A 24,739-nucleotide genomic window follows, 5' to 3' on the forward strand; every position below is an offset into this window, starting at 1 on the left:
ACTCTCAGTCTCTGGATCTCACTCTCAGTCTCTGGGATCTCTCACCCAGTCTCTGGGATCTCTCTCTCAGTCTCTGGGATCTCTCTCTCAGTCTCTAGGATCTCTCTCTCAGTCCCTGGGATCTCTCTCTCTGTCTCCGGGATCTCTCTCTCAGTCTCTGGGATCTCTCTCTCAGTCTCCGGGATCTCTCTCTCAGTCTCTGGGATCTCTCTCTCAGTCTCTGGGTCTCACTCTCAGTCTCCGGGATCTCTCTCTCAGTCCCTGGGATCTCTCTCACAGTCTCTGGGATCTCACTCTCAGTCTCTGGGACCTCTCTCTCAGTCTCCGGGATCTCTCTCTCAGTCTCTGGGATCTCTCTCTCAGTGTCTGGGATCTCTCTCTCAGTCTCTGGGATCTCTCTCTCAGTCTCCGGGATCTCTCTCTCAGTCTCCGGGATCTCTCTCTCAGTCTCCAGGATCTCTCTCTCAGTCTCCGGGATCTCTCGTTCAGTCTCTGGGATCTCTCTCTCAGTCTCTGGGATCTCTCTCTCAGTCTCCGGGATCTCTCTCTCAGTCTCTGGGATCTCTCTCTCAGTCTCTGGGTCTCACTCTCAGTCTCCGGGATCTCTCTCTCAGTCCCTGGGATCTCTCTCACAGTCTCTGGGACCTCTCTCTCAGTCTCCGGGATCTCTCTCTCAGTCTCTAGGATCTCTCTGTCAGTCTCTGGTATCTCTCTCAGTCTCTGGGTCTCACTCTCAGTCTCTGGATCTCACTCTCAGTCTCTGGATCTCACTCTCAGTCTCTGGATCTCTCACTCAGTCTCTGGGATCTCTCTCTCAGTCTCTGGGATCTCTCTCTCAGTCTCTGGGATCTCTCTCTCAGTCTCTGGGATCTCTCTCTCAGTCTCTGGGATCTCTCTCTCAGTCTCTGGGATCTCTCTCTCAGTCTCTGGGATCTCTCTCTCAGTCTCTGGGATCTCTCTCTCAGTCTCTGGGATCTCTCTCTCAGTCTCCGGGATCTCTCTCTCAGTCTCCAGGATCTCTCGTTCAGTCTCTGGGATCTCTCTCTCAGTCTCTGGGATCTCTCTCTCAGTCTCTGGGGTCCCTAAGTCTCTAGGATCTCTCTGTCAGTCTCTGGTATCTCTCTCAGTCTCTGGGTCTCACTCTCAGTCTCTGGATCTCACTCTCAGTCTCTGGATCTCACTCTCAGTCTCTGGATCTCACTCTCAGTCTCTGGGATCTCTCACCCAGTCTCTGGGATCTCTCTCTCAGTCTCTGGGATCTCTCTCTCAGTCTCTAGGATCTCTCTCTCAGTCCCTGGGATCTCTCTCTCTGTCTCCGGGATCTCTCTCTCAGTCTCTGGGATCTCTCTCTCAGTCTCCGGGATCTCTCTCTCAGTCTCTGGGATCTCTCTCTCAGTCTCTGGGTCTCACTCTCAGTCTCCGGGATCTCTCTCTCAGTCCCTGGGATCTCTCTCACAGTCTCTGGGATCTCACTCTCAGTCTCTGGGACCTCTCTCTCAGTCTCCGGGATCTCTCTCTCAGTCTCTGGGATCTCTCTCTCAGTGTCTGGGATCTCTCTCTCAGTCTCTGGGATCTCTCTCTCAGTCTCCGGGATCTCTCTCTCAGTCTCCGGGATCTCTCTCTCAGTCTCCAGGATCTCTCTCTCAGTCTCCGGGATCTCTCTCTCAGTCTCTGGGATCTCTCTCTCAGTCTCCGGGATCTCTCTCTCAGTCTCTGGGATCTCTCTCTCAGTCTCTGGGTCTCACTCTCAGTCTCCGGGATCTCTCTCTCAGTCCCTGGGATCTCTCTCACAGTCTCTGGGACCTCTCTCTCAGTCTCCGGGATCTCTCTCTCAGTCTCTAGGATCTCTCTGTCAGTCTCTGGTATCTCTCTCAGTCTCTGGGTCTCACTCTCAGTCTCTGGATCTCACTCTCAGTCTCTGGATCTCACTCTCAGTCTCTGGATCTCACTCTCAGTCTCTGGGATCTCTCTCTCAGTCTCTGGGATCTCTCTCTCAGTCTCTGGGATCTCTCTCTCAGTCTCTGGGATCTCTCTCTCAGTCTCTGGGATCTCTCTCTCAGTCTCTGGGATCTCTCTCTCAGTCTCTGGAACCTCTCTCTCAGTCTCTGGAATCTCTCTCTCAGTCTCATGGATCTCTCTCTCTGCCTCTGGGAGCTCTCTCAGCCTCTGGGAGCCCTCTCAGTCTCTGGAATCAATCTCTCAGTCTCTGGGATCTCTCTCAGCCTCTAGGATCTCTCTCTCAGTCTCTGGTATCTCTCTCTCAGTCTCTGGGATCTCTCTCTCAGTCTCTGGGATCTCTCTCTCAGTCTCTGGGATCTCTCTCTCAGTCTCTGGGATCTCTCTCTCAGTCTCTGGGATCTCTCTCTCAGTCTCTGGGAACTCTCTCTCAGTCTCTGGAATCTCTCTCAGTCTCTGGGTCTCACTCTCAGTCTCTGGGATCTCTCTCTCAGTCTCTGGGATCTCTCTCTCAGTCTCCGGGATCTCTCTCCCTGTCTCTGGGACCTCTCTCTTAGTCTCTGGGATCTCTCTCGCTGTCTCTGGGATCTCTCTCTCAGTCACTGGGAACTCTCTCTCAGTCTCTGGAATCTCTCTCAGTCTCTGGGTCTCACTCTCAGTCTCTGGGATCTCTCTCTCAGTCTCTGGGATCTCTCTCTCAGTCTCCGGGATCTCTCTCCCTGTCTCTGGGACCTCTCTCTTAGTCTCTGGGATCTCTCTCGCTGTCTCTGGGATCTCTCTCTCAGTCACTGGGATCTCTCTCACAGTCTCTGGGATCTCACTCTCAGTCTCTGGTACCTCTCTCTCAGTGTCTGGGATCTCTCTCTCAGGCTCTGGGATCTCTCTCTCAGTCTCTGGGATCTCTCTCTCAGTCTCTGGGGTCTCTAAGTCTCTAGGATCTCTCTGTCAGTCTCTGGTATCTCTCTCAGTCTCTGGGTCTCACTCTCAGTCTCTGGATCTCACTCTCAGTCTCTGGATCTCACTCTCAGTCTCTGGATCTCACTCTCAGTCTCTGGATCTCACTCTCAGTCTCTGGGATCTCACTCTCAGTCTCTGGGATCTCACTCTCAGTCTCTGGGATCTCTCACCCAGTCTCTGGGATCTCTCTCTCAGTCTCTGGGATCTCTCTCTCAGTCTCTGGGATCTCTCTCTCAGTCTCCGGGATCTCTCTCTCAGTCTCCGGGATCTCTCTCCCAGTCTCCGGGATCTCTCTCCCAGTCTCCGGGATCTCTCTCTCAGTCTCCGGGATCTCTCTCTCAGTCTCCGGGATCACTCTCTCAGTCCCTGGATCTCTCTCTCAGTCCCTGGATCTCACTCTCAGTCCCTGGATCTCTCTCTCAGTCCCTGGATCTCTCTCTCAGTCCCTGGATCTCACTCTCACTCTCTGTGTCTCACTCGCGGTCTCTGGGATCTCTCTCTCAGTCTCTGGGATCTCTCTCTCAGTCTCTGGGATCTCTCTCTCAGTCTCTGGGATCTCTCTCTCAGTCTCTGGGATCTCTCTCTCAGTCCCTGGGATCTCTCTCTCAGTCTCTGGGATCTCTCTCTCAGTCTCCGGGATCTCTCGTTCAGTCTCCGGGATCCCTCTCTCAGTCTCTGGGATCTCTCTCGCAGTCTCTGGGATCTCTCTCTCAGTCTCTGGGGTCTCTAAGTCTCTAGGATCTCTCTGTCAGTGTCTGGTATCTCTCTCAGTCTCTGGGTCTCACTCTCAGTCTCTGGATCTCACTCTCAGTCTCTGGATCTCACTCTGAGTCTCTGGATCTCACTCTGAGTCTCTGGATCTCACTCTGAGTCTCTGGATCTCACTCTCAGCCTCTGGGATCTCTCTCTCAGTCTCTAGGATCTCTCTCTATGTCTCTGGGATCTCTCTCTCAGTCTCCGGGATCTCTCTCTCAGTCTCCGGGATCTCTCTCTCAGTCTCCGGGATCTCTCTCTCAGTCTCCGGGATCTCTCTCTCAGTCTCTGGGATCTCTCTCTCAGTCTCTGGGTCTCACTCTCAGTCTCCGGGATCTCTCTCTCAGTCTCCGGGATCTCTCTCTCAGTCTCTGGGATCTCTCTCACAGTCTCTGGGATCTCACTCTCAGTCTCTGGGACCTCTCTCTCAGTCTCCGGGATCTCTCTCTCAGTCTCTGGGATCTCTCTCTCAGTCTCCAGGATCTCTCGTTCAGTCTCTGGGATCTCTCTCTCAGTCTCTGGGATCTCTCTCTCAGTCTCTGGGGTCTCTCTCTCAGTCTCTGGGGTCTCTAAGTCTCTAGGATCTCTCTGTCAGTCTCTGCTGTCTCTCTCAGTCTCTGGGTCTCACTCTCAGTCTCTGGATCTCACTCTCAGTCTCTGGGATCTCTCACCCAGTCTCTGGGATCTCTCTCTCAGTCTCTGGGATCTCTCTCTCAGTCTCCGGGATCTCTCTCTCAGTCTCCGGGATCTCTCTCTCAGTCTCTGGGATCTCTCTCTCAGTCTCTGGGATCTCTCTCTCAGTCTCTGGGATCTCTCTCTCAGTCTCCGTGATCTCTCTCTCAGTCTCCGGGATCTCTCTCTCAGTCTCCGGGATCTCCCTCTCAGTCTCCGGAATCTCTCTCTCAGTCTCTGGGATCTCTCTCTCAGTCTCTGGGATCTCTCTCTCAGTCTCTGGGATCCCTCTCTCAGTCTCTGGGATCTCTCACCCAGTCTCTGGGATCTCTCTCTCTGTCTCTGGGATCTCTCTCTCAGTCTCCGGGATCTCTCTCTCAGTCTCCGGGATCTCTCTCTCAGTCTCTGGGATCTCTCTCTCAGTCTCTGGGATCTCTCTCTCAGTCTCCGTGATCTCTCTCTCAGTCTCCGGGATCTCTCTCTCAGTCTCCGGGATCTCCCTCTCAGTCTCCGGGATCTCTCTCTCAGTCTCTGGGATCTCTCTCACAGTCTCTGGGATCTCACTCTCAGTCTCTGGGACCTCTCTCTCAGTCTCCGGGATCACTCTCTCAGTCTCATGGATCTCTCTCTCAGCCTCTGGGAGCTCTCTCAGCCTCTGGGATCTCTCTCTCTGTCTCTAGGATCTCTCTCTCAGTCTCTGGGATCTCTCTCTCAGTCTCCGGGATCTCTCTCTCAGTCTCTAGGATCTCTCTCTCAGTCTCTGGGTCTCACTCTCAGTCTCCGGGATCTCTCTCTCAGTCTCTGGGATCTCTCTCACAGTCTCTGGGATCTCACTCTCAGTCTCTGGGACCTCTCTCTCAGTCTCCGGGATCTCTCTCTCAGTCTCTGGGATCTCTCTCTCAGTCTCCAGGATCTCTCGTTCAGTCTCTGGGATCTCTCTCTCAGTCTCTGGGATCTCTCTCTCAGTCTCTGGGTCTCACTCTCAGTCTCCGGGATCACTCTCTCAGTCTCTGGGATCTCTCTCTCAGTCACTGGGATCTCTCTCCCAGTCTCTGGGATCTCTCTCTCAGTCTCTGGTGTATCCCTCTCAGTCTCTGGGATCTTTCTCTCAGTCTCTGGGATTTCTCTCTCAGTCTCTGGGATCTCTCTCAGTCCCTGGATCTCTCTCTCAGTCCCTGTATCTCACTCTCACTCTCTGGGTCTCACTCTCTGTCTCTGGGATCTCTCTCTCAGTCTCTGGGATCTCTCTCTCAGTCTCTGGGATCTCTCTCTCAGTCTCTGGGATCTCTCTCTCAGTCTCTGGGATCTCTCTCTCAGTCTCTGGGATCTCTCTCTCAGTCTCTGGGATCTCTCTCTCTGTCTTCCGGGATATCTCTCTCAATCTCTGGGGTCTCTAAGTCTCTAGGATCTCTCTCTCAGTCTCTGGGATCTCTCTCTCAGTCTCTGGGATCTCTCTCTCAGTCTCTGGGATCTCTCTCTCAGTCTCTGGGATCTCTCTCTCAGTCTCTGGGATCTCTCTCTCAGTCTCTGGCATCTCTCTCTCAGTCTCTGGTATCTCTCTCTCAGTCTCTGGGTCTCACTCTCAGTCTCCGGGATCTCTCTATCAGTCTCTGGGATCTCTCTCTCAGTCTCCGGGATCTCTCTCTCAGTCTCTGGGATCTCCCTCTCAGTCTCTGGGATCTCCCTCTCAGTCTCTGGAATCTCTCTCTCAGTCTCATGGATCTCTCTCTCAGCCTCTGGGAGCTCTCTCAGCCTCTGGGATCTCTCTCTCTGTCTCTAGGATCTCTCTCTCAGTCTCTGGGATCTCTCTCTCAGTCTCCGGGATCTCTCTCTCAGTCTCTGGGATCTCTCTCTCAGTCTCTGGGTCTCACTCTCAGTCTCCGGGATCTCTCTCTCAGTCTCTGGGATCTCTCTCACAGTCTCTGGGATCTCACTCTCAGTCTCTGGGACCTCTCTCTCAGTCTCCGGGATCTCTCTCTCAGTCTCTGGGATCTCTCTCTCAGTCTCCACGATCTCTCGTTCAGTCTCTGGGATCTCTCTCTCAGTCTCTGGGATCTCTCTCTCAGTCTCTGGGGTCTCTAAGTCTCTAGGATCTCTCTGTCAGTCTCTGCTGTCTCTCTCAGTCTCTGGGTCTCACTCTCAGTCTCTGGATCTCACTCTCAGTCTCTGGGATCTCTCACCCAGTCTCTGGGATCTCTCTCTCAGTCTCTGGGATCTCTCTCTCAGTCTCTAGGATCTCTCTCTCAGTCTCCGGGATCTCTCTCTCAGTCTCCGGGATCTCTCTCTCAGTCTCCGGGATCTCTCTCTCAGTCTCCGGGATCTCTCTCTCAGTCTCCGGGATCTCTCTCTCAGTCTCCGGGATCTCTCTCTCAGTCTCCGGGATCTCTCTCTCAGTCTCTGGGATCTCTCTCTCAGTCTCTGGGATCTCTCTCTCAGTCTCTGGGATCTCTCTCTCAGTCTCTGGGTCTCACTCTCAGTCTCCGGGATCTCTCTCTCAGTCTCTGGGATTTCTCTCTCAGTCTCTGGGATCTCTCTCAGACCCTGGATCTCTCTCTCAGTCCCTGTATCTCACTCTCACTCTCTGGGTCTCACTCTCTGTCTCTGGGATCTCTCTCTCAGTCTCTGGGATCTCTCTCTCAGTCTCTGGGATCTCTCTCTCAGTCTTCCGGGATCTCTCTCTCAATCTCTGGGGTCTCTAAGTCTCTAGGATCTCTCTCTCAGTCTCTGGGATCTCTCTCTCAGTCTCTGGGATCTCTCTCTCAGTCTCTGGGATCTCTCTCTCAGTCTCTGGGATCTCTCTCTCAGTCTCTGGGATCTCTCTCTCAGTCTCTGGGTCTCACTCTCAGTCTCCGGGATCTCTCTCTCAGTCTCTGGGATCTCTCTCTCAGTCTCCGGGATCTCTCTCTCAGTCTCTGGGATCTCCCTCTCAGTCTCTGGGATCTCCCTCTCAGTCTCTGGAATCTCTCTCTCAGTCTCATGGATCTCTCTCTCAGCCTCTGGGAGCTCTCTCAGCCTCTGGGATCTCTCTCTCTGTCTCTAGGATCTCTCTCTCAGTCTCTGGGATCTCTCTCTCAGTCTCCGGGATCTCTCTCTCAGTCTCTGGGATCTCTCTCTCAGTCTCTGGGTCTCACTCTCAGTCTCCGGGATCTCACTCTCAGTCTCTGGGACCTCTCTCTCAGTCTCCGGGATCTCTCTCTCAGTCTCTGGGATCTCTCTCTCAGTCTCCACGATCTCTCGTTCAGTCTCTGGGATCTCTCTCTCAGTCTCTGGGATCTCTCTCTCAGTCTCTGGGGTCTCTAAGTCTCTAGGATCTCTCTGTCAGTCTCTGCTGTCTCTCTCAGTCTCTGGGTCTCACTCTCAGTCTCTGGATCTCACTCTCAGTCTCTGGGATCTCTCACCCAGTCTCTGGGATCTCTCTCTCAGTCTCTGCGATCTCTCTCTCAGTCTCTAGGATCTCTCTCTCAGTCTCTGGGATCTCTCTCTCAGTCTCCGGGATCTCTCTCTCAGTCTCCGGGATCTCTCTCTCAGTCTCCGGGATCTCTCTCTCAGTCTCCGGGGTCTCTCTCTCAGTCTCCGGGATCTCTCTCTCAGTCTCCGGGATCTCTCTCTCAGTCTCTGGGATCTCTCTCTCAGTCTCTGGGATCTCTCTCTCAGTCTCTGGGATCTCTCTCTCAGTCTCTGGGTCTCACTCTCAGTCTCCGGGATCTCTCTCTCAGTCTCTGGGATTTCTCTCTCAGTCTCTGGGATCTCTCTCAGTCCCTGGATCTCTCTCTCAGTCCCTGTATCTCACTCTCACTCTCTGGGTCTCACTCTCTGTCTCTGGGATCTCTCTCTCAGTCTCTGGGATCTCTCTCTCAGTCTCTGGCATCTCTCTCTCAGTCTCTGGGATCTCTCTCTCAGTCTCTGGGATCTCTCTCTCTGTCTTCCGGGATCTCTCTCTCAATCTCTGGGGTCTCTAAGTCTCTAGGATCTCTCTCTCAGTCTCTGGGATCTCTCTCTCAGTCTCTGGGATCTCTCTCTCAGTCTCTGGGATCTCTCTCTCAGTCTCTGGGATCTCTCTCTCAGTCTCTGGGATCTCTCTCTCAGTCTCTGGGATCTCTCTCTCAGTCTCTGGGTCTCACTCTCAGTCTCCGGGATCTCTCTCTCAGTCTCTGGGATCTCTCTCTCAGTCTTCGGGATCTCTCTCTCAGTCTCTGGGATCTCCCTCTCAGTCTCTGGGATCTCCCTCTCAGTCTCTGGGATCTTCAACTCAGTCTCTGGGATCTCTCTCTCAGTCTCTGGGATCTCTCTCTCAGTCTCTGGGATCTCTCACTCAGTCTCTGGGATCCCTCGCTCAGTCTCTGGGATCTCCCTCTCAATCTCTGGCATCTCTCTCTCAGTCTCTGGGATCTCTCTCTCAGTCTCATGGATCTCTCTCTCAGCATCTGGGAGCTCTCTCAGCCTCTGGGATCTCTCTCTCTGTCTCTGCTATCTCTCTCTCAGTCTCTGGGATCTCTCTCTCAGTCTCTGGGATCTCTCTCTCAGTCTCTGGGATCTCTCTCTCAGTCTCCGGGAACTCTCTCTCAGTCTCTGGGATCTCTCTCTCAGTCTCTGGATCTCTCTCTCAGTCTCTGGGATCTCTCTCTCAGTCTCTGGGATCTCTCTCTCAGTCTCTGGGATCTCTCTCTCAGTCTCTGGGATCTCTCTCTCAGTCTCTGGGATCTCTCTCTAAGTCTCTGGGATCTCTCTCTCAGTCTCCGGGAACCCTCTCTCAGTCTCCGGGATCTCTCTCCCTGTCTCTGGGACCTCTCTCTTAGTCTCTGGGATCTCTCTCGCTGTCTCTGGGATCTCTCTCTCAGTCTCTGGGGTCTCTCTCTCAGTCTCTGGGATCTCTCTCTCAGTCTCTGGGATCTCCATCAGTCTCTGGGATCTCTCTTTCAGCCTCCGGGATCTCTCTCTCAGTCTCTGGGATCTCTCTCTCAGTCTCTGGGATCTCTCTCTCAGTCTCTGGGATCTCTCTCTCTGTCTTCCGGGATCTCTCTCTCAATCTCTGGGGTCTCTAAGTCTCTAGGATCTCTCTCTCAGTCTCTGGGATCTCTCTCTCAGTCTCTGGGATCTCTCTCTCAGTCTCTGGGATCTCTCTCTCAGTCTCTGGGATCTCTCTCTCAGTCTCTGGGATCTCTCTCTCAGTCTCTGGGATCTCTCTCTCAGTCTCTGGGTCTCACTCTCAGTCTCCGGGATCTCTCTCTCAGTCTCTGGGATCTCTCTCTCAGTCTTCGGGATCTCTCTCTCAGTCTCTGGGATCTCCCTCTCAGTCTCTGGGATCTCCCTCTCAGTCTCTGGGATCTTCAACTCAGTCTCTGGGATCTCTCTCTCAGTCTCTGGGATCTCTCTCTCAGTCTCTGGGATCTCTCACTCAGTCTCTGGGATCCCTCGCTCAGTCTCTGGGATCTCCCTCTCAATCTCTGGCATCTCTCTCTCAGTCTCTGGGATCTCTCTCTCAGTCTCTGGTATATCTCTCTCAGCCTCTGTTATATCTCTCCCAGTCTCTGGGATCTCTCTCTCAGTCTCTGGGATCTCTCTCAGTCTCCGGGATCTCTCTCTCAGTCTCTGGAACCTCTCTCTCAGTCTCTGGAACCTCTCTCTCAGTCTCTGGAATCTCTCTCTCAGTCTCATGGATCTCTCTCAGCCTCTGGGAGCTCTCTCTCTGTCTCTGCTATCTCTCTCTCAGTCTCTGGGATCTCTCTCTCAGTCTCTGGGATCTCTCTCTCAGTCTCTGGGATCTCTCTCTCAGTCTCCGGGAACTCTCTCTCAGTCTCTGGGATCTCTCTCTCAGTCTCTGGATCTCTCTCTCAGTCTCTGGGATCTCTCTCTCAGTCTCTGGGATCTCTCTCTCAGTCTCTGGGATCTCTCTCTCAGTCTCTGGGATCTCTCTCTCTCAGTCTCTGGGATCTCTCTCTAAGTCTCTGGGATCTCTCTCTCAGTCTCCGGGAACCCTCTCTCAGTCTCCGGGATCTCTCTCCCTGTCTCTGGGACCTCTCTCTTAGTCTCTGGGATCTCTCTCGCTGTCTCTGGGATCTCTCTCTCAGTCTCTGGGGTCTCTCTCTCAGTCTCTGGGATCTCTCTCTCAGTCTCTGGGATCTCCATCAGTCTCTGGGATCTCTCTCTCAGCCTCCGGGGTCTCTCTCTCAGTCTCTGGGGTCTCTGAGTCCCTGGGGTCTCACTCAGTCTCTGGAATCTCTCTCTCAGTCTCTGGGATCTCTCTCAGTCTCCGGGATCTCTCTCTGAGTCTCTGGAACCTCTCTCTCAGTCTCTGGAATCTCTCTCTCAGTCTCATGGATCTCTCTCTCAGCCTCTAGGAGCTCTCTCAGCCTCTGGGAGCTCTCTCAGTCTCTGGAATCTATCTCTCAGTCTCTGGGATCTCTCTCAGCCTCTGGGATCTCTCTCTCTGTCTCTGGTATCTCTCTCTCTGTCTCTGGTATCTCTCTCTCTGTCTCTGGTATCTCTCTCTCAGTCTCTGGGATCTCTCTCTCAGACTCTGGGATCTCTCTCTCAGTCTCCGGGAACTCTCTCTCAGTCTCCGGGAACTCTCTCTCAGTCTCCGGGAACTCTCTCTCAGTCCCTGGGTCTCACTCTCAGTCTCTGGGATCTCTCTCTCAGTCTCTGGGATCTCTCTCTCAGTCTCTGGGATCTCTCTCTCAGTCTCTGGGATCTCTCTCTAAGTCTCTGGGATCTCTCTCTCAGTCTCCGGGAACCCTCTCTCAGTCTCCGGGATCTCTCTCTCAGTCTCAGGGATCTCTCTCTCAGTCTCTGGGATCTCCCTCTCAGTCTCTGGGATCTCCCTCTCAGTCTCTGGGATCTCCCTCTCAGTCTCTGGGATCTCCCTCTTAGTCTCTGGGATCTCCCTCTCAGTCTCTGGGATCTCCCTCTCAGTCTCTGGGATCGCCCTCTGTCTCTGGGATCTCTCTCTCAGTCTCTGGAATCTCCCTCACTCTCTGGGGACCCACTCTCAGACTCTGGGATCTCTCTCAGTCTCTGGGATCTCTCGCTCAGTCTCTGGGATCTCTTTCTCAGTCTCTGGGATCTCTTTCTCAGTCTCTGGGATCTCTCTCCCAGTCCCTGGATCTCTCTCTCAGTCTCTGGAATCGCTCTCTCAATCTCCGGGATCTCTCTCTCAGTTTCTGGGATCTCTCTTTCAGTTTCTGGGATCTCTCTCTCAGTCTCTGGGATCTCCCTCACTCTCTGGGGTCCCACTCTCAGTCTCTGGGATCTCTCTCTCAGTCTCTGGGATCTCTCTCTCAGTCTTCGGGATCTCTCTCTCAGTCTCTGGGATCTCCCTCTCAGTCTCTGGGATCTCCCTCTCAGTCTCTGGGATCTTCAACTCAGTCTCTGGGATCTCTCTCTCAGTCTCTGGGATCTCTCTCTCAGTCTCTGGGATCTCTCACTCAGTCTCTGGGATCCCTCGCTCAGTCTCTGGGATCTCCCTCTCAATCTCTGGCATCTCTCTCTCAGTCTCTGGGATCTCTCTCTCAGTCTCTGGTATATCTCTCTCAGCCTCTGGTATATCTCTCCCAGTCTCTGGGATCTCTCTCTCAGTCTCTGGGATCTCTCTCAGTCTCCGGGATCTCTCTCTCAGTCTCTGGAACCTCTCTCTCAGTCTCTGGAACCTCTCTCTCAGTCTCTGGAATCTCTCTCTCAGTCTCATGGATCTCTCTCTCAGCCTCTGGGAGCTCTCTCAGCCTCTGGGATCTCTCTCTCTGTCTCTGCTATCTCTCTCTCAGTCTCTGGGATCTCTCTCTCAGTCTCTGGGATCTCTCTCTCAGTCTCTGGGATCTCTCTCTCAGTCTCCGGGAACTCTCTCTCAGTCTCTGGGATCTCTCTCTCAGTCTCTGGATCTCTCTCTCAGTCTCTGGGATCTCTCTCTCAGTCTCTGGGATCTCTCTCTCAGTCTCTGGGATCTCTCTCTCAGTCTCTGGGATCTCTCTCTCAGTCTCTGGGATCTCTCTCTCAGTCTCTGGGATCTCTCTCTAAGTCTCTGGGATCTCTCTCTCAGTCTCCGGGAACCCTCTCTCAGTCTCCGGGATCTCTCTCCCTGTCTCTGGGACCTCTCTCTTAGTCTCTGGGATCTCTCTCGCTGTCTCTGGGATCTCTCTCTCAGTCTCTGGGGTCTCTCTCTCAGTCTCTGGGATCTCTCTCTCAGTCTCTGGGATCTCCATCAGTCTCTGGGATCTCTCTCTCAGCCTCCGGGATCTCTCTCTCAGTCTCTGGGATCTCTCTCTCAGTCTCTGGGATCTCTCTCTCAGTCTCTGGGATCACTCTCTCTGTCTTCCGGGATCTCTCTCTCAATCTCTGGGGTCTCTAAGTCTCTAGGATCTCTCTCTCAGTCTCTGGGATCTCTCTCTCAGTCTCTGGGATCTCTCTCTCAGTCTCTGGGATCTCTCTCTCAGTCTCTGGGATCTCTCTCTCAGTCTCTGGGATCTCTCTCTCAGTCTCTGGGTCTCACTCTCAGTCTCCGGGATCTCTCTCTCAGTCTCTGGGATCTCTCTCTCAGTCTTCGGGATCTCTCTCTCAGTCTCTGGGATCTCCCTCTCAGTCTCTGGGATCTCCCTCTCAGTCTCTGGGATATTCAACTCAGTCTCTGGGATCTCTCTCTCAGTCTCTGGGATCTCTCTCTCAGTCTCTGGGATCTCTCACTCAGTCTCTGGGATCCCTCGCTCAGTCTCTGGGATCTCCCTCTCAATCTCTGGCATCTCTCTCTCAGTCTCTGGGATCTCTCTCTCAGTCTCTGGTATATCTCTCTCAGCCTCTGGTATATCTCTCCCAGTCTCTGGGATCTCTCTCTCAGTCTCTGGGATCTCTCTCAGTCTCCGGGATCTCTCTCTCAGTCTCTGGGACCTCTCTCTCAGTCTCTGGAACCTCTCTCTCAGTCTCTGGAATCTCTCTCTCAGTCTCATGGATCTCTCTCAGCCTCTGGGAGCTCTCTCAGCCTCTGGGATCTCTCTCTCTGTCTCTGCTATCTCTCTCTCAGTCTCTGGGATCTCTCTCTCAGTCTCTGGGATCTCTCTCTCAGTCTCTGGGATCTCTCTCTCAGTCTCCGGGAACTCTCTCTCAGTCTCTGGGATCTCTCTCTCAGTCTCTGGATCTCTCTCTCAGTCTCTGGGATCTCTCTCTCAGTCTCTGGGATCTCTCTCTCAGTCTCTGGGATCTCTCTCTCAGTCTCCGGGAACCCTCTCTCAGTCTCCGGGATCTCTCTCCCTGTCTCTGGGACCTCTCTCTTAGTCTCTGGGATCTCTCTCGCTGTCTCTGGGATCTCTCTCTCAGTCTCTGGGGTCTCTCTCTCAGTCTCTGGGATCTCTCTCTCAGTCTCTGGGATCTCCATCAGTCTCTGGGATCTCTCTCTCAGCCTCCGGGGTCTCTCTCTCAGTCTCTGGGGTCTCTGAGTCCCTGGGGTCTCACTCAGTCTCTGGAATCTCTCTCTCAGTCTCTGGGATCTCTCTCAGTCTCCGGGATCTCTCTCTGAGTCTCTGGAACCTCTCTCTCAGTCTCTGGAATCTCTCTCTCAGTCTCATGGATCTCTCTCTCAGCCTCTGGGAGCTCATCAGCCTCTGGGAGCTCTCTCAGTCTCTGGAATCTATCTCTCAGTCTCTGGGATCTCTCTCAGCCTCTGGGATCTCTCTCTCTGTCTCTGGTATCTCTCTCTCTGTCTCTGGTATCTCTCTCTCTGTCTCTGGTATCTCTCTCTCAGTCTCTGGGATCTCTCTCTCAGACTCTGGGATCTCTCTCTCAGTCTCCGGGAACTCTCTCTCAGTCTCCGGGAACTCTCTCTCAGTCTCCGGGAACTCTCTCTCAGTCCCTGGGTCTCACTCTCAGGCTCTGGGATCTCTCTCTCAGTCTCTGGGATCTCTCTCTCAGTCTCTGGGATCTCTCTCTCAGTCTCTGGGATCTCTCTCTAAGTCTCTGGGATCTCTCTCTCAGTCTCCGGGAACCCTCTCTCAGTCTCCGGGATCTCTCTCTCAGTCTCAGGGATCTCTCTCTCAGTCTCTGGGATCTCCCTCTCAGTCTCTGGGATCTCCCTCTCAGTCTCTGGGATCTCCCTCTCAGTCTCTGGGATCTCCCTCTTAGTCTCTGGGATCTCCCTCTCAGTCTCTGGGATCTCCCTCTCAGTCTCTGGGATCGCCCTCTGTCTCTGGGATCTCTCTCTCAGTCTCTGGGATCTCCCTCACTCTCTGGGGACCCACTCTCAGACTCTGGGATCTCTCTCAGTCTCTGGGATCTCTCGCTCAGTCTCTGGGATCTCTTTCTCAGTCTCTGGGATCTCTTTCTCAGTCTCTGGGATCTCTCTCCCAGTCCCTGGATCTCTCTCTCAGTCTCTGGAATCGCTCTCTCAATCTCCGGGATCTCTCTCTCAGTTTCTGGGATCTCTCTTTCAGTTTCTGGGATCTCTCTCTCAGTCTCTGGGATCTCCCTCACTCTCTGGGGTCCCACTCTCAGTCTCTGGGATCTCTCTGTCTCTGGGATCTCTCTCTCAGTCTCTGGGATCGCTCTCTCAGTCTCTGGGATCGCTCTCTCTGTCTCTGGGATCTCTCTCTCAGTCTCTGGGATCTCTCTCTCAGTCTCTGGGATCTCTCTCTCAGTCTCTGGGTCTCACTCTCAGTCTCTGGGATCTCTCTCTCAGTCTCTGGGATCTCTCTGTCAGTTTCTGGGATCTCTCTCTCAGTCTCTGGGATCTCCCTCACTCTCTGGGGTCCCACTCTCAGTCTCTGGGATCTCTCTGTCTCTGGGATCTCTCTCTCAGTCTCTTGGATCTCTCTCTCAGTCTCTGGGATCGCTCTCTCTGTCTCTGGGATCTCTCTCTCAGTCTCTGGGATCTCTCTCTCAGTCTCTGGGATCTCTCTCTCAGTCTGGGATCTCTCTCGCAGTCTCTGGGATCTCTCTCTCAGTCTCTGGGATCTCCCTTAGTCTCTGGGATCTCTCTCTCAACCTCCGGGATCTCTCTCTCAGTCTCTGGGATCTCTCTCTCAGTCTCTGGGATCTCTCTCTCAGTCTCTGGGATCTCCCTCACTCTCTGGGGTCCCACTCTCAGTCTCTGCGATCTCTCTCAGTCACTGGGATCTCTCTCTTAGTCTCTGGGATCTCTCTCTTAGTCTCTGGGATCTCTCTCATAGTCTCTGGGATCTCTCTCTTAGTCTCTGGGATCTCTCTCTCAGTCTCTGGGGTCTCTAGGTCTCTATGACCTCTCTCTCTGTCTCTGGGAGCTCGCTCAGTCTCTGGGATCTCTCTCAGTCTCTGGGATCTCTCTCTCAGTCTCTGGGATTTCACTCTTATTCTCTGGGATCTCTCTCTCAGTCCCTGGATCTCTCTCTCAGTCTCTGGAATCTCTCTCTCAGTCTCTGGGATCTTTCTCTCAGTCTATGCGATCTCTCTCTCAGTCTCTGGGAGCTCCCTCAGTATCTGGAATCTCCCTCAGTCTCTGGAATCTCTCTCTCAGTCTCTGGGATTCTCTCTCAGTGTCTGGGGTCTCCCTCTCATTCTCTGAGATCTCTCTCTCAGTCTCTGGGATCTCTGTCCCGGTCTCTGGGGTCTCTCTCTCAGTCTCTGGGATCTCTCTCAGTCTCTGGGATCTCTCTCAGTCTCTGGGATCTCTCTGTCTCTGGGATCTCTCTCTCAGTCTCTGGATTCTCTCTCTCAGTCTCTGGAATCGCTCTCTCAGTCTCTGGGATCTCTCTCTCAGTCTCTGGGAGCTCTCTCTCAGTCTCTGGGAGCTCTCTCTCAGTCTCTGGGAGCTCTCTCTCAGTCTCTGGGATCTCACTCTCGCTCTCTGGGGTCTCACTCTCGCTCTCTGGGGTCTGACTGTCAGTCTCGAGGGTCTCACTCTCTGGGGTCTGACTGTCAGTCTCGAGGGTCTGACTCTCTGGGTCTCACTGTCACTCTCTGGGGTCTCACTCTCTGGGGTCTGACTGTCAGTCTCGAGGTTCTCACTCTCTGGAGTCTCTCTCTCTGTCTCTGAGTTCTCACTCTCACTCTCTCGGTCTCACACTCTGTGGTCTCACTGTCACTCTCTGGGGTCTCACTCTCTGGGTCTCACTGTCACTCTCTGGGGCCTCACTCTCTGGGTCTCACTGTCAGTCTCGAGGGTCTCACTCTCTGTGTCTCACTGTCAGTCTCGAGGGTCTCACTCTCCGGTTTCACTGTTATTCTCGAACGTCTCACTCTCCGTGGTCTCACTCTCTTTCTCTGGGGTCTCACTCTCACTCTCTGGGGTCTTTCTCTCTGTCTCTCAGTTATCACCGTCACTGTCTGGGGTCTCACTGTCAGTCTCGAGCGTCTCACTCTCTGGGGTCTCACTCTCTGGGGTCTCACTCTCTGGGGTCTCACTCTCTGGGGTCTCACTCTCACTCTCTGGGGTCTCACTGTCAGTCTCAAGGGTCTCACTCTCTCAGTCTCACTCTCGCTCTCTGGGGTCTCACTGTGTGGGTCTCATTGTCAGTCTCCAGGGTCTCACTCTCTCAGTCTCACTCTCGGTCTCCGGGTCTCACTCTCTCGGTAACACTGTCAGTCTCGAGGGTCTCACTCTCTCAGTCTCACTCACACTCTCTGGGGTCTCACTGTCAGTCTCGAGGGTCTCACTCTCTGGGGTCTCACTCTCTGGGTCTCACTGTCAGTCTCGAGGTTCTCACTCTCGAGGGTCTCACTGTCAGTCTCTGGGGTCTCACTCTCACTCTCTGGGGTCTCACTCTCACTCTCTGGGGTCTCACTCTCTGGGTCTCACTGTCAGTCTCGAGGGTCTCACTCTCCGGTTTCACTGTTATTCTCGAACGTCTCACTCTCCGTGGTCTCACTCTCTTTCTCTGGGGTCTCACTCTCACTCTCTGGGGTCTTTCGCTCTGTCTCTCAGTTCTCACCGTCACTGTCTGGGGTCTCACTGTCAGTCTCGAGCGTCTCACTCTCTGGGGTCTCACTCTCTGGGGTCTCACTCTCTGGGGTCTCACTCTCTGGGGTCTCACTCTCACTCTCTGGGGTCTCACTGTCAGTCTCAAGGGTCTCACTCTCTGGGGTCTCACTGTCAGTCTCGAGGGTCTCGCTCTCAGGGGTCTCACTGTCAGTCGCCAGGGTCTCACTCTCAGGGGTCTCTCTCTCTCTGTCTCTCAGTTCTCACTGTCACTCTCTGGGGTCTCACTGTCAGTCTCGAGGGTCTCACTCTCTGGGGTCTCACTGTCAGTCTCGAGGGTCTCGCTCTCAGGGGTCTCACTGTCAGTCTCAAGGGTCTCCCTCTCAGGGGTCTCACTGTCAGTCTCGAGGGTCTCACTCTCCGGGTCTCAGTGTCAGTCTCGAGGGCCTCACTCTCTGGGGTCTCTCTCTCTGTCTCTCAGTTCTCACTGTCACTGTCTGGGGTCTCACTGCCAGTCTCGAGGGTCTCACTCTCTGGGGTCTCACTGTCAGTCTCGAGGGTCTCACTCTCTGGGGTCTCACTGTCACTCTCTGGGGTCTCACTCTCTGGGTCTCACTGTCACTCTCTGGGGTCTCACTCTCTGGGGTCTCACTCTCGCTCTCTGGGGTCTCACTCTCGCTCTCTGGGGTCTGACTGTCAGTCTCGAGGGTCTCACTCTCTGGGTCTCACTGTCAGTCTCGAGGGTCTCACTCTCTGGGGTCTGACTGTCAGTCTCGAGGGTCTGACTCTCTGGGTCTCACTGTCACTCTCTGGGGTCTCACTCTCTGGGGTCTGACTGTCAGTCTCGAGGGTCTCACTCTCTGGAGTCTCTCTCTCTGTCTCTGAGTTCTCACTCTCACTCTCTCGGTCTCACACTCTGTGGTCTCACTGTCACTCTCTGGGGTCTCACTCTCTGGGTCTCACTGTCACTCTCTGGGGCCTCACTCTCTGGGTCTCACTGTCACTCTCTGGGGCCTCACTCTCTGGGTCTCACTGTCAGTCTCAAGGGTCTCACTCTCACTCTCTGTGTCTCACTGTCAGTCTCGAGGGTCTCACTCTCCGGTTTCACTGTTATTCTCGAACGTCTCACTCTCCGTGGTCTCACTCTCACTCTCTGGGGTCTTTCTCTCTGTCTCTCAGTTCTCACCGTCACTGTCTGGGGTCTCACTGTCAGTCTCGAGCGTCTCACTCTCTGGGGTCTCACTCTCTGGGGTCTCACTCTCTGGGGTCTCACTCTCTGGGGTCTCACTCTCACTCTCTGGGGTCTCACTGTCAGTCTCAAGGGTCTCACTCTCTCAGTCTCACTCTCGCTCTCTGGGGTCTCACTGTGTGGGTCTCATTGTCAGTCTCCAGGGTCTCACTCTCTCAGTCTCACTCTCGGTCTCCGGGTCTCACTCTCTCGGTAACACTGTCAGTCTCGAGGGTCTCACTCTCTCAGTCTCACTCACACTCTCTGGGGTCTCACTGTCAGTCTCGAGGGTCTCGCTCTCTGGGGTCTCACTCTCTGGGTCTCACTGTCAGTCTCGAGGGTCTCACTCTCGAGGGTCTCACTGTCAGTCTCTGGGGTCTCACTCTCACTCTCTGGGGTCTCACTCTCTGGGTCTCACTGTCAGTCTCGAGGGTCTCACTCTCGAGGGTCTCACTGTCCGTCTCGAGGGTCTCACTCTCTGGGTCTCACTGTCAGTTTCGAAGTTCTCACTCTCTGGGGTCTCAATGTCAGTCTCGAGGGTCTCACTCTCTGGGGTCTCACTCTCACTCTCTGGGGTCTCACTGTCAGTCTCGAGGGTCTCACTCTCTGGGGTCTCACTCTCTGGGGTCTCACTGTCAGTCTCAAGGGTCTCACTCTCTGGGTTCTCACTCTCTGGGGTCTCACTCTCACTATCTGGGTTCTCACTCTCTGGGGTCTCACTGTCAGTCTTGAGGGTCACGCTCTCTGGGGTCTCACTCTCACTCTCTGGGTCTCACTGTCAGTCTTGAGGGTCTCACTCTCGAGGGTCTCACTGTCAGTCTCGAGGGTCTCACTCTCTGGGGTCTCACTCTCACTATCTGGGTTCTCACTCTCTGGGGTCTCACTGTCAGTCTTGAGGGTCACGCTCTCTGGGGTCTCACTCTCACTCTCTGGGTCTCACTGTCAGTCTTGAGGGTCTCACTCTCGAGGGTCTCACTGTCAGTCTCGAGGGTCTCACTCTCGAGGGTCTCACTGTCAGTCTCGAGGGTCTCACTCTCTGGGTCTCACTGTCATTCTCGAAGTTCTCACTCTCTGGGGTCTCACTGTCAGTCTCGACGGGCTCGCTCTCTGGGGTCTCACTCTCTGGGTCTCACTGTCAGTCTCGAGGGTCTCACTCTCGAGGGTCTCACTGTCAGTCTCGAGGGTCTCACTCTGGGTCTCACTGTCAGTCTCGAGGGTCTCACTCTCCGGGGTCTCACTGTCAGTCTCAAGGGTCTCACTCTCTGGGGTCTCACTGTCAGTCTCGAAGTTCTCACTCTCAGGGGTCTCACTCTCTGGGTCTCACTGTCAGTCTCGAGGGTCTCACTCTCGAGGGTCTCACTGTCAGTCTCGAGGGTCTCACTCTGGGTCTCACTGTCAGTCTCGAGGGTCTCACTCTCTGGGTCTCACTGTCAGTCTCGAGGGTCTCACTCTCTGGGGTCTCACTGTCAAGTCTCGAGGGTCTCACTCTGGGTCTCACTGTCAGTCTCGAGGGTCTCACTCTCTGGGTCTCACTGTCAGTCTCGAAGTTCTCACTCTCTGGGGTCTCACTCTCTGGGTCTCACTGTCAGTCTCGAGGGTCTCACTCTCTGGGGTCTCACTCTCACTCTCTGGGTTCTCACTCTCTGGGGTCTCACTCTCACTCTCTGGGGTCTCACTCTCTGGGGTCTCACTGTCAGTCTCGAGGGTCTCACTCTCTGGGGTCTCACTCTCACTCTCTGGGTTCTTACTCTCTGGGGTCTCACTGTCACTCTCTGGGGTCTCACTGTCAGTCTCGAGGGTCTCACTCTCTGGGTCTCACTGTCAGTCTCGAGGGTCTCACTCTCTGGGTCTCACTGTCAGTCTCGAGGGTCTCACTCTCGAGGGTCTCACCGTCAGTCATGCGGGTCTCACTCTCTCTATCTCACTCTCGGTCTGTGGATTAATTTTCAGGGAGCGGGCAGATCCAGCTGTGGCAGTTCCTCCTCGAGCTGCTCTCGGATGCCACCAACTCTGGCTGCATCACCTGGGAGGGGACGAATGGAGAGTTCAAGATGACGGACCCGGACGAAGTTGCGCGGCGCTGGGGAGAGAGGAAGAGCAAGCCCAACATGAATTATGACAAGCTGAGCCGGGCTCTCCGTTACTATTACGACAAAAACATCATGACGAAGGTCCACGGCAAACGCTACGCTTACAAGTTTGATTTCCAGGGCATCGCGCAGGCTCACCAACCTCACCCGCCCGAGTCACCCATCTACAAGTACTCATCTGAGCTGCCTTTCATGCCAACTTACCACACGCAAAAGATAAACTTTGTGCCGTCTCACCCTTCACCCATCCCTGCGTCTTCGGCAGGCTTCTTTGGCTCGACGAATCCCTACTGGAGCTCAGCCGCGACGACCATGTACCCCAGCCCCGGTGCCACCCGCCACCCGGCCTCCCATGTCCCGTCCCACCTCGCATCCTACTACTGACCCGCAATAAAGCAGCGCCGGTTCAGGAGCACGCCGCCCTTGGCTTTCCCTCCACACAGGGGTGTTTGTTACCGGGAGTGCCCCGAGGGAGCGGAGAAACTGGTCTCCAAGACAATGTGTAAATGAGAGAGAGACACTGTCCCTGCCGTTATATCCCCTGGAGATGGAGGACACTGCAGGTGCAATCCACTCTTTTGGGTCCAGTGGTGATTTGGGAATTTGATGTTATATCTTGTTTCGCTTTGAACTGGCTGTTCATCCAATGTTCCTCCGTTAAGCCCAGCGTGGTCTAACTGGCAATAAACAGGAACGTAAAGGTAAGGCCTTGAGCTGGCTGGGACTCCCAATGACAGCTGACTTGCTTCTTCGCAGAGACAGTAGAAAAGGTGGAAACTGCTATCTCTTGTTTTTACATGTGATATGTATTGTAGCACAGAATTGGCAAGCAATTTTATATATAATTGTTTTTATTGTATAGTTTCATTTGATGGTGGTTAATATTAAGTGCCAGGATCTATATATGTTCCACTTGGCTTCACCGGCCAATGAGCTGGAGGTATCATCTCTTATCAAATCTCAGTGCCTTGTTCACCGACCCCAAACAACTTCCCCATCCTCCCCAAAACATCATCCCATCCCCCACCCTCCCATAACACCATCCCATCCCCCATCCTCCCCCAAAACACCATCCCATCCCCCATCCTCCCCCAAAACACCATCCCATCCCCCACCCTCCCCAAAACACCATCCCATCCACCACCCTCCCCCAAAACACCATCCCATCCCATCCCCCACCCTCCCCAAAACACCATCCCATCCCCCACCCTCCCCCAAAACACCATCCCATCCCCCACCCTCCCCCAAAACACCATCCCATCCCCCACCCTCCCCCAAAACACCATCCCATCCCCCAAAACACCATCCCATCCCCCAAAACACCATCCCATCCCCAAAACACCATCCCATCCCCAAAACACCATCCCATCCCCCAAAACACCATCCCATCCCCCAAAACACCATCCCATCCCCCACCCAAAACACCAGCCCATCCCCCCAAAAACACCAGCCCATCCCCCCAAAAACACCAGCCCTTCCCCCCCAAAACACCAGCCCATCCCCCCAAAAACACCAGCCCATCCCCCCAAAACACCAGCCCATCCCCCCAAAACACCAGCCCATCCCCCCAAAACACCAGCCCATCCCCCACCCTCCCCCCAAAACACCAGCCCACCCCCACCCTCCCCCAAAACACCAGCCCACCCCCCACCCTTCCCCAAAACACCAGCCCACCCCCCACCCTCCACCCTCCCCCAAAACACCAGCCCACCCCCCACCCTCCACCCTCCCCCAAAACACCAGCCCACCCCCCACCCTCCCCCAAAACACCAGCCCACCCCCCGCCCTCCCCCAAAACACCAGCCCACCCCCCGCCCTCCCCCAAAACACCAGCCCACCCCCCGCCCTCCCCCAAAACACCAGCCCACCCCCCGCCCTCCCCCAAAACACCAGCCCGCCCCCCGCCCTCCCCCAAAACACCAGCCCGCCCCCCGCCCTCCCCCAAAACACCAGCCCGCCCCCCGCCCTCCCCCAAAACACCAGCCCGCCCCCCGCCCTCCCCCAAAACACCAGCCCGCCCCCCGCCCTCCCCCAAAACACCAGCCCACCCCCCGCCCTCCCCCAAAACACCAGCCCATCCCCCGCCCTCCCCCAAAACACCAGCCCATCCCCCGCCCTCCCCCAAAACACCAGCCCATCCCCCGCCCTCCCCCAAAACACCAGCCCATCCCCCGCCCTCCCCCAAAACACCAGCCCATTCCCCGCCCTCCCCCAAAACACCAGCCCATTCCCTGCCCTCCCCCAAAACACCAGCCCATTCCCCGCCCTCCCCCAAAACACCAGCCCATTCCCCGCCCTCCCCCAAAACACCAGCCCATTCCCCGCCCTCCCCCAAAACACCAGCCCATTCCCCGCCCTCCCCCAAAACACCAGCCCATTCCCCGCCCTCCCCAAAACACCAGCCCATTCCCCGCCCTCCCCCAAAACACCAGCCCATTCCCCGCCCTCCCCCAAAACACCAGCCCATTCCCCGCCCTCCCCCAAAACACCAGCCCATTCCCCGCCCTCCCCCAAAACACCAGCCCATTCCCCGCCCTCCCCCAAAACACCAGCCCATTCCCCGCCCTCCCCCAAAACACCAGCCCATTCCCCGCCCTCCCCCAAAACACCAGCCCATTCCCCGCCCTCCCCCAAAACACCAGCCCATTCCCCGCCCTCCCCCAAAACACCAGCCCATTCCCCGCCCTCCCCCAAAACACCAGCCCATCCCCCAAAACACCAGCCCATCCCCCAAAACACCAGCCCATCCCCCACCCTCCCCCACCTCCTTCATTCCTAATAACCACCCATCCTCCCCAAACAACTACCCCATTCCCCGCCTTCCCCCCAAATAACTCCTCCATCCCCGCTCTCCCCCAAATGCACCAAGACACCCTCAGCACCCAAGCAAAACTCCACCCAGCTCTACATCCAGCTCCCCACACAGCCCACCCCCTTACAGTCCTTCAACACAGCCCCTTAAACACAACCCCCCAAACAGATGTTAGACATTTTAGTTTCTGTGTTGTGAAAGTTATGTTCGTTTTTCACCAACACACATTTATTCCATTCCAACAGACTCTGCACACAACTCTAACTACACATCACCAGGCACGGAGGCCACCTGAAGCCCCTTTACATATCAGTGTCAATTATTGGATACTTAACATAAATGAGACAACTAATTGCTATGTCTCTTAACCCATTACAACAGAGCCCCCCAAACAAACACAGCCACCCAACACAACCCCAATATAGAACTCCACACAGCCCCCAATGCAGCATCCCACCCAGACCCCCACCCCTCCCCCCATACAGCCCCCCAAACACACAGCCCTCCGACCCAGACCCCCATCCAGGCCGCCCAGCCAGACCCCTCACACAACCTCCCACACACCCCTCCAGCCAGATACCATGCACAGCCCTCCCCACACACAGTCCCCCCCAGTCACAGACCCCACACAGCGCACTACCAAGACCTCCAAACCAAGACATCCCCACCCAGACTCCCCGATACAGCTCCCTCCAGCTGGCCAACAACCAGCCCCTACCCAAACCCACAGGAACACCTCCCCAACACCACAACTTGCCCCTCAAAGAAACACCCACCCAGATCCCCCACCCCCGCCCATCCAACCATCACCCAGCCCCCAAACCAGCTTCCCAATACTATGATTCTTTTGATGGGCCCCCGTCAAACCTTCCCCTGGGAACAGTGGGGCTGTGGGAGGGAATTCAATGGGTGGGTAGCGTCAGTGATAGGGGAGAGTGTACATGGGGATGTGGGAGGGGATTAAATGGGTGGGTAGAGTCAGTGATAGGGGAGAGTGTACATGGGGCTGTGGGAGGGGATTAAATGGGTGGGTAGAGTCAGTGATAGGGGAAAGTGTACATGGGGATGTGGGAGGGGATTAAATGGGTGGGTAGAGTCTGTGGGAGGGGATTAAATGGGTGGGTAGAGTCAGTGATAGGGGAGAGTACATGGGGATGTGGGAGGGGATTAAATGGGTGGATAGAGTTAGTGATAGGGGAGAGTGTACATGGGGATGTGGGAGGGGATTAAATGGGTGGGTAGAGTCACTGATAGGGGAGAGTACATGGGGATGTGGGAGGGGATTAAATGGGTGGGTAGAGTCAGTGATTGAATGGGATCGGACCATGTGAACGTTCCACTCATTCGGCATCACATTGAGACCGGGACTTGTCAACGTTTCACTCACCTCACCGTTATACTGA

General features: G+C 54.9%; 1 protein-coding gene across 2 annotated transcripts in view; it reads left to right on the plus strand.

Moving 5' to 3' along the window:
* The window catches only part of LOC140386467 (retroviral integration site protein Fli-1 homolog), a 264,866-nt gene extending 242,736 nt beyond the window's left edge, over positions 1 to 22,130 (plus strand). For both annotated transcript variants that reach the window (XM_072468838.1, XM_072468839.1), the window contains one exon: positions 20,385 to 22,130. In XM_072468838.1, coding sequence (XP_072324939.1) covers positions 20,385 to 20,908 — 524 coding nt within the window. In that variant the 3' untranslated portion in view covers positions 20,909 to 22,130. The remainder of the gene's footprint in view (positions 1 to 20,384) is intronic.
* Positions 22,131 to 24,739: the final 2,609 nt, after the last annotated feature.

The sequence above is a fragment of the Scyliorhinus torazame genome, chromosome 12 (genome assembly GCF_047496885.1).
Source record: "Scyliorhinus torazame isolate Kashiwa2021f chromosome 12, sScyTor2.1, whole genome shotgun sequence".
Lineage (NCBI taxonomy): Eukaryota > Metazoa > Chordata > Chondrichthyes > Carcharhiniformes > Scyliorhinidae > Scyliorhinus > Scyliorhinus torazame.